This window comes from Centruroides sculpturatus, unplaced genomic scaffold (assembly GCF_000671375.1).
Source record: "Centruroides sculpturatus isolate CEXI.00-Female unplaced genomic scaffold, Cexi_2.0 scaffold156, whole genome shotgun sequence".
NCBI classification, from domain to species: Eukaryota; Metazoa; Arthropoda; class Arachnida; order Scorpiones; family Buthidae; genus Centruroides; species Centruroides sculpturatus.
The window spans coordinates 953746-968889 of record NW_019384398.1 but is presented as its reverse complement, the minus strand read 5'-3'; the positions used below and the strand labels follow the sequence as shown (position 1 = coordinate 968889).

General features: G+C 30.1%; 1 protein-coding gene across 1 annotated transcript; it reads left to right on the top strand.

Annotated features, from left to right (window-relative positions):
- Window positions 1-248: 248 nt before the first annotated feature.
- Window positions 249-14757, top strand: LOC111618506 (ubiquitin carboxyl-terminal hydrolase isozyme L5-like). Its single transcript, XM_023360046.1, has 7 exons — window positions 249-329; window positions 5709-5853; window positions 5918-5984; window positions 6075-6174; window positions 10384-10476; window positions 14514-14612; window positions 14697-14757. The coding sequence occupies exons 1-7, from the start codon at window positions 249-251 to the stop codon at window positions 14748-14750; spliced, it is 639 nt and encodes a 212-aa protein (XP_023215814.1). The 3' UTR covers window positions 14751-14757.
- The last annotated feature ends 387 nt before the right edge of the window (window positions 14758-15144 follow it).

Here is a 15144-nt window from a genome sequence, read left to right as displayed (position 1 = left end):
TTTTTTGGCTATTTTTTTTTTAAATTATTACTACCATCGACGATAAAAAGTTCAAAGATTTGACGTTTATCGATGACGTCACATATCCCGGAACGAAATCTTCCGACGTTCAATCGATAAAATTCCGGTTAGAGATTATATGACGTAGTATTGTAAACATTTGTAGGTTTGTTATCGTTTCTGGCCAATTCGGTCGATGTTATATAATAAATAAAATAAAATACGAATATTTAATAAAATCATAAATAATGGATCGTATAGAAGATGTAAGCATTGTCGAGTGCGAAGATTCTTTCTATATTAAACCAGCGAGAATGATTTATACTCAGGTAAGTTAAACCTTATACTCATCATCATTAATGTTTGAATAATTATAAGTATTAATTATAATTAAGTAATAATTATATATAAAAGTAAAGATTGTCATGACAAAAGCATTGAAAAACTGAAGGACGTTGAGCCAAATGCTAACAAAGTGTTGTAAAAAAAAATTAATAACATCAGAAGGTCATATAGGAAGGAAATTAAGAAAATCAAAGCATTGGTCAAGTCAAGATCAGGAACTGATGAAATATATGAACCAAAGTTGTGGTATTTCAAATTATTAACTTCTGCCTGTTGCCAAATACCTTAACGTTGCTGTGAGCCTCTTCTCGTGGGATGAATTGCTGATCGCCTTACAGTACCATGTTTTTTATGATTGGTGTAACCAGTGATAACAGATTTAAATACATTTCTTCGTTCATTCTCAAATAGTTGTGCAAATCTTTAGGTACTAACTTCAATTCTGAGATCAGTTCACATGGGAATGCGATCTTCTTTATCTTTTAATCCACTCTTTACACCATAGACTTCTACCCACATGTTTTTCCCATGAGTTTTAATACAGTTTGTTGCCAATAAATGTCTGAGAGCGTTCGGTACGTCGTCGTCATCAGTTGTTATGGCTGACTGACTGACTGAGAGATTTTCCTCCTCGTGTGGGAGATGGGAAATTCTGAATGTTCTCAAGGCCAGACCTGCACAGTTATTCCTCAAAGGATTTCCTTAACGTGTGTATGCCCCTAAGTAGGGTGCGACTATGCAAATGTGAGCGAGGGAGAATATGTGGCGAGAAGAGGCGAGATGCGATAAATATCAAACCCTGTCAGATGTTCAAGAATCAGAAATTCGCTCTCATCAGTGAGATTTCTAGCTTCTCACTTGTGCATGATTCTCCTTTGCAAGAACTATATCACTTGCAACCTCTCACTTGCTACTAAATTCTCATCTGCATAGTTGTATCCTTAAAGAATAATCTCTTCTTTTAAATCTGTTATTTAAAATTGTAATTAAAACATTTCTGTTATTGAAAAACATTATTTTTAAAGGCATTATACTCAAAAATAATAATAGAGTAAAGATCCACTATTAATTTTTTCTTTTTAGAATAAACACTTTCACTGATTGAATCAGTGAAACTAATTAAATTCATATATGGCGATGGTAGAACTGATCCAAGTAGCATTCTCATCATTTCGAGAAAACGAGGGAAACCCGTTTGTGTTTGTTTTAAGGAAACAGGTCATTTTTTATGGTTTAATCATTAATGAAATGTTGAATGATATGTTAGAATAAATAAAAACAATGTTTTATTGAAATATTTTTATTGGAAGATACTAATATTTTGGTTTTTGCATTGAACAAATCACTTGGATCACTTTGATGGGAGATTGTGACTTTCTTACAGAAGATGGTGGTTTTTGCACTTGAATCAATGTGGCAAGCAAATTTACATTTTCTCCCATGCATCTGTGTGAAAATCTGTAATAAAATGTCACTTGGATCAGTATGGTTCTACTGTCCCCATATACAGTAATACCCCGAACTTACGTGACAGGTTGGACCGAGCGATAACCACGTAAGTAGAATTTGCATATGTCGGGGTATAATTTCGCAATTTGTGTAAAATCCAAGTCGGATGTATGTAAGATAATAAATGTTCTCATTAATCTTATCTCATCTTTTGATTCTTCACGGTTACAAGAAATCACCACATAGTCTCTCTCGAGTCTCCATAGATATAACAAATACAGAAATAAATAACACAAAATAAATTGTAGCTATGCGTCGATTTCGCGCAACACATCCGAACATGTAAGCCGAACAATAGTGTGGGGGGAATGAGTAATCGAGAGTTGCGTGGCGCTCAAACAAAAGATGAATCGACGAGATTTGAAAATCATGTAACTCCGGGTTCGTGTAAGTCAGGGTAGCGTAAGTCGAGGTATTACTGTATATGTTAAAAACTGTGAAATGCAATCATAAGTTTTCCTAAATAAATATGCTACTAATCCAGTTTATTTTTAATCTTTAAAATATTTTTTTCAGTTTAATAATAGGTGTTTCACTTTACTGAAATTTTTGGTATGATAGATATATTTATTAAAGCTCTAGATCAGGAGTCAGCAACCTGTGGCACATGGGACGATTTTCAGTGGCACTCTGATTGAATAGAAACTTCGTAAAAATTATATTTTAATTATTAATTACTAGTGTTGTAACGAATAGTATATTCGGCCAGGTGCGTGACCGAATAGCCGAATATTCAGCCAAACTATTCGGCTCGATTATCGCACGTACGAAAATTGGGGTGCAAACCGCATTATGGCAAGGACCCCGCTCTCTATTGGCCCGCTGTCACCAGTGGTGTACCGTGGGTGTCAGCCGCTCGGGGCGGAGGAAAATTTCGTCCCCCCTTATTTAGGTATTTCATATTTCAATTTAAAAGAGCAAAATTCAGTTTTGTCACAGAACAAGCAATGAAATTCCGTGCTAGTGTAGCGACCAGTTTAAAATAGTTCTATTGGTTATTAGTGGTGTACATGAACGCGAATGAATCGTAGAAGTAAAAAAAGGTCAACAGGTTTCGCAGGATTTCCTCGGATTAAAAATTACTAGTTCACCCGGATGGCGAGCCGATTCCGAACTGTCCGGACGATAGCACTATCATAGGCACAATGCAAGTATAGATTGGGATGTTTCAAATTTTTACAAGATGTTATTATTATTATTTATTGTGCAATTTTGCCGCCCCTGCCGCCCCCACTACGGTACGCCACTGGCTGTCACTACGCTTCGCCAATCGCGTTAATTCTTGACAGTTGAAGCGGACAGACACGAGCGTCATGGCAGTATGTGATAAGTGATGGATAACAATGAAATGACCTACACGTGTAAATAACGGAGAAAGAACAGAGAAGGACCACGAAGTGAAAATGTGAAAATAAATATGAAATTGAGTCGATAACAATCGAACGAGTCGAAGCAGCTTATTGGCGCAAAATTAGCGGCCGTCAATGCCAAACAATTGTTGTCATAAACTTCGAGAAGCTAAATGCTTGTAATGAATGTCACTTAGCGTGCACGGGCGAAAGCCTGGGGCCGTTCGGGCTATCAAGCTGTTTCTCGAATCTGTGAAATCATAACTGTGACTTATATCGACGTCCTATCTGTCTCTTTTCTCCGTTATCACCAGGCTGAGTCACGTAATTGTAAAATGGGAACTCCACGACGGAAAAGTAACAAATCGAAAGTATCGTGAGCGCGTATTATGATGTATGCACAGGCATACATGGATTAGAGCGATAGAGGAAAGAGAAAGGGAAGAGCAAAGACGAGCGCTTAGAAAGAAGGATAGGCAGGGTCAGACCCTCAGATGTGCGAGGATTCTCCAACGATAGATGTGTACGTGTGCTGATCTTTGTAATTATAAATTGTGAATACATGTGACTAATATTATTTTCTGTTTTATTTTGTGCATGTTACAATTTATAAATGAATATAAATAAACAACACTAACTCTATAACATTAACTCTAAATACCAAAATGATTAATTTACTGTGTTTTTGTTATTTATTGCCCCTGTTTTTAGGTATTCGGTATTCGGCCGAATAGTGATTAAATATTCGGTATTCGGCCAAATAGTGAAAAATAGGCCAAATGCCGAATAGTAACCGAATATTCGTTACATCACTATTAATTACACACTTAAATGGAAGTCATAGTTCAGCGAAGGGTGTGATACATTAAAAATGAATCTCTTGTTTGTATATTTCTATTACAGCGCATGCATTTACATTCCATGTCACCATATACGTGTTTTGCAAGTGCTTCACATGTAAGAACATAATTCAATTAACAACTTAACTTCAAAATTATACATTTTTGAAGTCCATTATAACTAAACTAATTTTGATAACATATATAATAAACTTGGTAGAATCATTAAATATCTGAAGACAAAGTCATCCCAAAAAAGGAACCACCATTTATTATCTTCATATTCTAGACTATACATTCTTGGCGACTGACCTTTCTTTTTTGGGAGGACTTTGTCTTCAGATATTTAATTATAATTATTGCCATCGGACGAAAATTTACAAAAATATTGGTAGAATTATGTCGGCACTCTGAATAACACTATAACTTACATTCAGCACATCATCTCTGAAAGAAATTCTGACCCCTGCTCTAGNTTGCACTTCTAATAGAATCAAATAAATTTTTTCTGGATACTTCTGTTTGATTTTAAATCTGACTGCACTGATTAGTGTAAAAATTCTTTAAAACAATATGGCACAAGATATAAGTTTTCTTTTGATATTTTAAAGTTATGTCTGTTTTGATCTTTAAAGTTTAAGGATTAACTTACGAAAATAACATGGCAAAATGCAGTTTATACATATATCAACATATGTAAAGTTTTAAAATTCTTTATTAGGATAAGAGATAGGTCATAATCTTCCTGAGACACATTGCATATCAATATATGATGTATTATATATTTGCTGGTAATGATAAGTTTTAATTTATTCTTACTATGCTAATATATCAATCACATTCAAACAATATGACTAGTTAAAATTTAAAACAGTAAAATTAATGCTTGGAACATTATAAGTAGAGATGGTCAAATATTTTTTTAATTTGAATACTAACCAATTTCAAATATTTGAATACTCGAATACCCCAAATACTTTGCGAATTTAATCTTTATAGCTACTCTATATATATAATATATATAGCTAAAATTGACACAACACTTTTTTCAGTCAAGAAAAAACAGAAATGATGGTACTGGGAATCATCACAAAATTTTTGAACAAGTGGGGAATGGAAGCAAATTAATGGGGGTTGAGTTGCTTATCTACAAATTCTATTATTATTCACAAATCATTGATTTGTTGGTAATAAATCAGTGAATGATATGGAGAAACTTCCGTAGCAATCACTGCAGTTGCCAGCCATGAAGAATTTTCCAACAGAACTGTTGCTGTTTTTTTGAAACCATAGAACTCTACTTGTATACCTGTGTGCAACTTGTAGTTGTCTCCTTACTGTATCTGCATATGTCAATTGATTTTTATTCAAAATTAGACAATATTACACCACTCTTGCTTTGTGCTCTCCTTGAAAGGCACTGCCATTTTATCGGTTCATTGTCTTATGTTCTCACACATCAGCAGTGTTGTCAGTTGCCGTTATTGTTGCCTCTGGCTTTGATGTTTTGTGTGTCAAAATTACTATGCTAATACTTGGTCTCCTGAGTTTTAATGACACTTTTCCAGTTTTCTACTGAACATGCCTTGTAATTATGTAATGTTTTTTTAGATAATTTAATTCTTATATAATTAATAATTTAAATAACTGTTTATAATTATATTAGTTGAATTATTATAGACAACAGATGTTCGAATTTGATCTGAAACAGAGCAGTAAAGATGACGACGTATTTCATTTTATTGGTTATGTTCCTATTGATGGTCGACTATATGAACTTGATGGATTAAAAGATGGACCTATCGATCTCGGTAAGTACCATGCAATTTACACAATGCAAAGTGATATTGGAAATGAATATTGGTATTCTTTTAGGACTCATTCCTAGTTCTATTGATTGGATTGAAGTTGTTAGACCAGTCATTGAAAGACGGATCAAAAGGTAGAAATTTATGCTATCTCTATATGTATTTGAAAGGATGAAGCAAACATAAAATCAGTAAATTTAATTATATTATTTAATAATTTACAGGTATAATGAAGGCGAAATTCATTTTAATTTGATGGCAATTATAACAGACAGAAAAATGCTATACAAGAGAAAGTTAGAAGAGTTGAATAATCAATTAGATGTAAGTTACTTAATTCTTATAGAATTTTAAGGACATACAATTATGAAAAACATATTTTAATTTAACAATTTAATTGCAAACTGAGTCCTAAACTAAGAAAAATTTTGAAATTTTAACTTTCCATGAACAAAATTTATAATATCTTATTTCAAAAAATCTGAATCAATCATTCTAATGTAAATAAAAAAGCTATAAATAGTGAGATTTAACAAAATAAGTATGTCCATCAAGACTTTGAAATCTGTCACACTTGATGAATTTAATAGTCGATCCAATTGTCATGAACATACATTATAAATTGACATAACAGTATTTTTGGAGTTAATTATTCATATCATTCCATTTATGAGAAATTGAGTTTAAAATTTTGTCATAAAACTTACTAATTATTATTTGACATGGAAAGTGTTATCAGTAAATAAATAGACACTAATTGGCGATGGTAGAACCATACTGATCCAAGTGGCATTCTCATCATTTCGAGAAAATGAGGGAAATGCGTTTTTGTTTGTTTTAAGGAAACAGGTCATTTTTTATGGTTTAATCATTAATGAAATGTTGACTGATATGTTAGAATAAATAAAAAACAATGTTTTATTGAAATCTTTTTATTGGAAGATACTAATATTTTGGTTTCTGCATTGAACAAATCACTTGGATCACTTTGATGGGAGATTGTGACTTTCTTACAGAAGACGGTGGTTTTTGCACTTGGATCAATGTGGCATGCAAATTTACATTTTCTCCCATGTATCCATGATAAAATATGTAATAAAGGAAAAATGTCACTTGGATCAGTATGGTTCTACTATCCCCAATTATGGTCTATTTAGGGTCTATTTATTTAATTAAATATATTCTATTGAATTACCAAATCAAGTAGAAGAGTATCATTCATTGTGCAAGTTTGATAAAATCTGAAATTTCTATATTATTTTCAATTCCTGTGTTACAAAGAACAGTAAAAGTCTTATACTATTTTAAAATTAATGTAATTATTAAATACTTACTGTGTTTGTGTATGAAGTATCATAATATGCATTGAATTTGCAATTATAGTCACATCAAAGATAAATTTTTATATTTATATACTTATATACTAATTATTATAATAATTTGTGTTATAATTTTAGTTTCTAGAATAAATAAAACTTCAAAAATATATTAAAAAAAATTTTTTTAATGATTAATTTTGACTATCTTTGTTAGACCTTCTAATATTTTTCTTAGTTGATGAACTGAATTATAAATGATTTTCTATTGCCTTTTTTATCAAACTATGCAATGATAAAAATAATTTTATTAATATTTTTTAGTGCATAAAATACATGCTATTCTTTGTTTTGATATTTCATAATAATTTTAATTCGGATTTCTATTTTTGTAAAAATGCAAATTTCAATATTATAATAATTTCAAATATTGTGTGTCAAATGAAATTATTATTCTAACTAAAATTCTTATTCAGTCATACTAAAAACCAATTAACAATTACTAAAATTATATGAAATTTAATAATTGTTAATTAGTTTTTAGAGTGACTAAATAAGCAATAACTTCATCAAGTGATATTGTTAAATTATATAAAGATGAGAAGTAATAAAATGCTTGTGTTGTTACGGAGTGATGATCTGCATAAAATAAAATGGAAATTATGTAGTTTTTCTTATTGATTTATCCTCAACAATAGTAACTATGAAAAGTATTTTGTTTATAGGATGATGAATGTATTAGATTGTAAAAATAAAAACTTAAAAATATTTTAAGTCTGACATTCAGTCTTAATATTTTCTTCGGATTGTCATTCAGAATATTCAGCCAGTATCAAAATTTTTAATTTACAATATGTTTCCAAACTCCATACATAATAATTTAATGGGAGATAAGGAATACAAGACATATTTAACTGATGTTGGTGTATCTGATACATAAATGAATGGAAACAAATGTAAGCAACAGGTGGTCAAAATGCAACCAACAACATCAAAACATTGATTGCTGCTGATTTTCAGCAATTATTGTAATGCAGTCTTTCCTCTTGGCAATGGGAGTCTTATACACACAGGGCTGTTACATGTAATCTGTCTGCTTTAAGAATGCCTATCTAGACAATTGCAGTTCTGTCAGTGTCCTCCAGTACAGAAGAATGATGTATGAAGTATTATATACAGTGGTACCTCAGGTTACGAACGCCCCAGCATACGAAATTTTCAGGATACGACATGAAATTCGCACAAATTTTTGCTCCACGATACGAACAAAAACTCACCATACCATGTTACATTAGTTCGCATTTTTCATTTGTTTTCTTACTACAGTTTTTTTTTTAATGTATTACTTGGCTTTAATTTGAGTATGTTTTTCGCGTTGGAACGAATTATTTGGTTTTACATGTAATCGTATGGGAAAAGATGATCCACCTTACGACATTTTCATGATACGATTTCAGTTTCCGAACGGATTAATTTCTTATCCTGAGGTACCACTGTATAATTTAATTTTCTATTTTCAAATTGTTCATTTTATATTGTATTTATATAATACTATATGTCAAAAATTTCTCAAACTCTCTATTTTTTCAGATTTTTTTTTTTTGTATAAATATAGAATTATTTAAATGGAATATTAAAAAATATTTAGATACTTAAGATAAAGCAATATATTAGGTTTATAGACTCTCACCTAAACATCAAATTTATGGTAAAACACCCAAATTCAACATTCAAATGTTTTTGTCCACTCGTTAATTGGTCTTCATCAGGAAAAGTCAAACAAAAATAACTGTTCTATTTACTGAGGATGCAAGAGCACCTGGAGTTTACCGCATCCCACTACAGGATGACAGGTTCAACAGGACACTAACATACATTGGTTTCACATACAGATCATTACAAGCCCGGTTACGAGATCACAAGTATGACGTAACAAAAAGAAACCTCCCAAAATATATTTGGGAGACTATCTGATTTGTGAATAAGAGAGTAAATTGATTATTTTTCATTTTCTAAGTAAGATATAGCCTAGTTTTCTAGTTTTAATTTATTTTGTTTTTGAATAGTTCTCCCACAAGTTCAGAATGAATTTATTTTTTTGTTTTACTATTATTTTAGTTAATACAAAATAAATATATACAACAACTTTAACTGATATGTTGTATGATTTTTTTTATGTTTCTCCCTGCATCATATTGGTTCAAGTATGGTTAAATAAATAAAACAATATAATTTTCTGAAATTAAAAAAATAAAAGTGATTTAATAAAATTTTAGAATGAAGAGACTTTCTGTGTAGAGTCAAATAAAGTAGCTTTGAAAAAAAATACAACTTATATATAGTAATTTACTCTTACTTGCTAAATCCATTGTTAATGATGCAGGATAAATAACAAGAAAAAAAGGAGTTCCCTTGTAGACTGAAATTTATAAGTCTTTACCAACTGCATTTTTCTCAAAATCTGAGTGTTGTTTCAGAATTTAAACGGCTTTCAAATGACAATTTTAACTCATCTTATAAACTATGTAGAAAAATGCAATAAATGTTTCCTATTGTGGCACAAGGCTTGGTACCATTCTCATAGAATGTGTTTGGTTGCTTATGCAGTCACAGTCAAACTGCCATCTTAATGTTGTCATCATTTTCAAAACATTCACCTGCTAACTGTATGGCAGATGGAAAATGGCCTGATCTGGTCATCCTAGATGCTCATCATTCCACTTCTGAACTTCTCACACCTTGCCACGATAGACAGTTGTCCCCCATAAAAAGCATTCATTTCTTGATAAATTTTGCTTGTATTCTTGCCAGATGCTCACAATAATCAAATTACACTTCTATGTTCCTCCAGCATGGAAATTGACAGAATACCTGCCATTTTCAAACTCTCATATATCCATTGCATCTCACCAGACAACATTGGAAACTGCTGAGGCAACACAGAAGAAACTGCCCTCTCATGTGTATATTTTGGAATTGTAATTTTTGATTTTCTTTTGCAATTTAGTGTATAAATGATATAATAATGCTACTATAAAAATAGTAAACAAATCAGATTCATCAAAGTAAATGAATTTTACATTTAAAACATAAATCGAGGAGGATTCTTGTAAACAGTTTTGACTTTTAATGAACTACCTTACCAAAATAGAAAAAGATTTCACTTTTAATAGTTCTAAAATAATAAATATACAAGATTACTTAAATTTTTTTATAGGCTAATGGAATGGAGACAGATGAAATTCAGTCAGAAATCAGCAAATTACATATGCTGATTGCAGAAGAAGATGCAAAAATGAAGAAATATAAGGTAAATTAACTTTTACAAAATTCATCATCAGATGATTTAATTAGTAGAATACATTAAGCTGAAAACAAAAATATTTATCTTATATAAACAACTCATAAAAATTGTCTTTTAACTGTTGTTTTTAAACAAATTATAACATTAGAAAAAACTTTAAAAATTAATAACTATATATCCTATATTAGGCTAATATGGTTTTTTATATTGTGTGTTTAGGTGAAATGTTTTATAGTAATTAAAATAATAATAAAAATTTACACAAAATATGCACTATTTAATGTATTCCCTGGTAGTGCTTATGCAGAGCCATCTGCACATTGTGCTAATAAATAATAATAATAAAAATATTTAATGTATTCTGGCTCATCATTATTTCTTCAAAAAAACAATCATTTTTATCTTCTCTTTATTTGAATGAATAAATAAACAATGATACTATATTTGCAATAAATATAAAAGAATTTGAGTTTATTGCGTTAAATATTATTTTGAGTTAGTTGGAACTTTTAATCATTTTGGCAAGTGTGTGTATATATAACAGTGAATGATCAAAGTAACATGACAATGACATTGTTCACTAAATGTCTTGTATTTTTCATGTGAGTATTGTCAGCAGTGGCTGGGCATTGACACAAATAATAGTCGAATTATCGGTCATTGTTCAATATCAATATAAAATGTTTTTTTTTTATTTTTTTTGGAGCATTACACACCTATGGTTAAGGACANATTGACACAGATAATAGTCGAATTATCGGTCATTGTTCAATATCAATATAAAATGTTTTTTTTTTATTTTTTTTGGAGCATTACACACCTATGGTTAAGGACATTTTTTAAGTTATGTAACACAGGCAATACACAATATATTTTTGGTGACTTCCTGCTTCCCAACATTTAAAACTGAATGAATTTCTTACTCCTGGATAAGATGGCATAGGCTTATGTGATAAATAAATAGTCTACTGTATATTAATAAAATAGATTATAACTTTGTTTTGATTTTTGCTTTCCAATTTGGCAGTTGTTAAAGCAGACTAAATCACTTTCACTCAGTTGTAGGGGAAGATGTGCAGAACAGGAAAAGTAGTGCTAATAAACAGTTAATTATGAGGGTGGTTTTTTCAACTTCTGATGGTCCATAGAAAAAAGACAAGAGTAAATAACAAAATGAATTTATTACCAAAAGTTAGGTACAAACATGGTGACATTTTGACATAATCACCTTGAAGATTGAGGCATTTGTCATATCTGCGGACGAGCTTTTCCATCCCCTCTTCATAAAATGTTGCGACCAGTGAATGGAGATGGCCTTAACGACATTGTTTTGAAAATTGTCATTAGTCTCAAACCTCTGCCCTCCTAGCCACATTTGGGAAAGAGGTGGAAGTCTTCACATATTAAAAAGTTTCAAGCTGGGTGGAAGTCTTTACCACCTTTAAACATCCAGCGTATAGCCCCGCTTTGGCGTTGAGAGACTTCCACCTCTTTCCTGAACAGAAAAAGTGGCTAGGAGGGCAGAGGTTCGAAACTAATGACGATCTTCAAAACAATGTTAAGGCCCAGCTCAAGTCACTGAAAAACTCGTCCACTGATATGACAAATGCCTCAATCTGCAGGGTGATTATGTCGAAAAATAACCATGTTTGTACCTAACTTTTGGTAATAAATTCATTTTTTATTTACTCTTGTTTTTTTTCTATGGACCATAGGAGGTTGAAAAAACAGCCTACGTATTTTCAGCTGTTTTGAGAAGTATAATTAGTATAATTATAACACGTATCTACAATAGACCAAAAAGCCATTTTTTAAAGTAAAATATAAAATTATCTTTAGAAATAAAATGCTGATATTTTCTGTTTACATTTATAAAAAAAGATTTTATAGAACAAAAACTATTGTTAGTTAATTAGCATTTAAGAATGAATAAATATTAATATCATATATACAGAAAATAATCTAAGAAATTATCAATATAAACAATTAAATTATGATTTAAAAAAAGCATTAATTTTCAGTTGATTTGATTTTCATCAGAATCTAATTATTTAATTCAAATGACATGAATTTCATTCAGTTGTATCTGAATTAAATTCATTGTGTGATTAAAACAATTTTGTATAAGTTTCGTATTTTATAAGACTCTTGTGTTTTTACTAATTCTACTTCAGTAAACAACTGATGATAATTAACAAGTTGGAAGGACTATACACTACATTGAATGCAACGGCTGCTATGACAGTTCACATCATTAACCAAGCAGCACTGGGACATTGTTTTAATGTAGTGACATTATTGTCTGCTAGAAAGGTGATTGATGTTCCTGTTCTGTCTGTTCACATCATTGCCAAACACAATATGTAGATGTCATGAATGACTGGCTATTCATTTTGTATGTCATTGGCCATAACATATATATATATACACAATAATCCTCAGCATTATCAATAGGTTCTTGGAAACTGTGATATTAAGCAAAATGACATATAACAAAACCAATTTTAATATAGGCTAAATGGTATAAATAAGATAGAAAATTAACCAAATTATTTGATCATATTTGCAACCTCCAGCATTTATTTCCGATTTTATAGAATCAGTTTTATGTTTTATAAGGAAAATTCAACAATAATAATTGTAAATGATTACAAATGTACTTGTACCTGTCCTCAACATTATAATGAAATGATGTTAAGCAAGGATTTTGTATAAATACAAAGGGGACTTGCTATATACAAGTATCCCAAATACAATATGACTAAGTCTCTCTCTCAAATACAGTTTTGGAAATCCTCTGCACAAAATTCAGAATTTTTCTTTAAGTAAGCATGCATGCATGTCTCAAATTTGCCCATGGAGTTTAGAATATTGAAATTTCAAATTATTTTGTGCTTTTTGTCAGGTTTACTTTAATGAAAACTGATAGGACAAGGAAGAAACAAATTGTACTAACTTTCCTATTAACCAGGTGTCATTGTCATTTCTTTCATGCTAGCCTTTAAGACACTATAAAAAAATCTATAAAAAGAAAGCACAGTGTGACAATCTTTGTATTTAGTTAAGTGTTATTAACCTCTTTTTTTAACCATAGGTATTACCTATGAATGATTATTTCATAAAAATGAAGAATGAAATACAGTGGTATCTTTATATTCGAACACAAATTCTGGAAAAAAGTCACTTGGTACTCAACTGAGCAAATGTGACTCGCTAGAACAAATTTTTGATTAACAACAAATTTTTATTTTATCATAAATTTTTATGGATGGCAAAAACTAAAAAAATATGAAAATGTTGCCAGTACTTCTGATTGAGATCAACAAAAAAGCTGAAATGATGACAATACTTTGTAAAAGGAAAGTGTCCTGGTTTAAATAAAATTAATATTAATGCTTAATACAATACTTTGATTGATTATTTTTAATTAATTGCTCATAGGAATAATTTATTTCCATTGTTTCGTATACCACAGATTTGCATAATATGGCACTTTTCAGAACATAACTACCATGTTATATGAGGGATATCTGTAATTGCACGCATATTTTTGGAATTCAATGGCAAGATATTAAGTTCAGCTCATAAAACTTATATTACAATTCTTAAGCTACCACCCAAGCTTATTTCATCATCCTATCCTTGTTTCAATTACCTTGAAATGAAAATGATGCTGTAATGTTATATATAATCTGAACCATGCAAAATAAGTTTTGATTAATGTAAACGATTATTAGATATTAAAATTTATGAAATGGCTTTAACAAGAAGCAGATGTTATGTTTTTAATCAAAAGTTTTTTTTTTTTTAGATTTACAAAATTTTTTAATGTGAAAGTTTGTTTTGTAATGATGTGTTCTACTCAAATAACACAAAAGAATTTTTCATATTTCTGAAGATCCATAATCTCCTTGTTATTTATATTAACAAAAAATTAAACCGTGTTAACTAAGATATATTTGAGTTTGTTGTTTACCAGATTGGATTTATTTTTATTCTAATGATTATTACAACTTGGATAATGTTAATATTTCTAATTTCAGATTGAGAATGTAAGACGGAAACATAATTACTTACCATTAATAATGGAACTATTGAAAGTACTTGCAGAGGAAGGAAAGTTACAAGTCCTCGTCGAAAAGGTATTTATTTTATTTTATGGTAAATTCAATTGAAAATCATACGAAAACATTTTTTATAATAAAAGACATCTTATAAAATTTCAGGCAAAAGAGAAAGCAATTGAAAAACAAGAAAAAAGCAAAGAAAAGGTCAAATAAAATGTTTCATATTTTCTCTCATGATGTGGAAATATTTCAGAAATAAAATCTCATTGTTTCATTCAACATTCACAATTTTGACATTTATTGTTATATAAATTATTTCTAGTACAAATTCTATGTTATCACAGCAATTTTACACAAAGATATACAATGCCGTTACAGAAGAGTAAAATTTGATATTAATTTTACAATGCAAAATATGCTATTGGTTTATTAAAAAATAATTCAAATTAACAAAACAAAACTTTTCAATATTTTGATTCCTTAACATTTTCTGAAGTGAGAAATTAAACCAGGAATGTATTTTATATTAATAGCTGCAGTTGGAACATATAATTTAAGAATTTTGTTTTTTATAAATAACACAACTCTTACATTGAAAGTTGCCTTA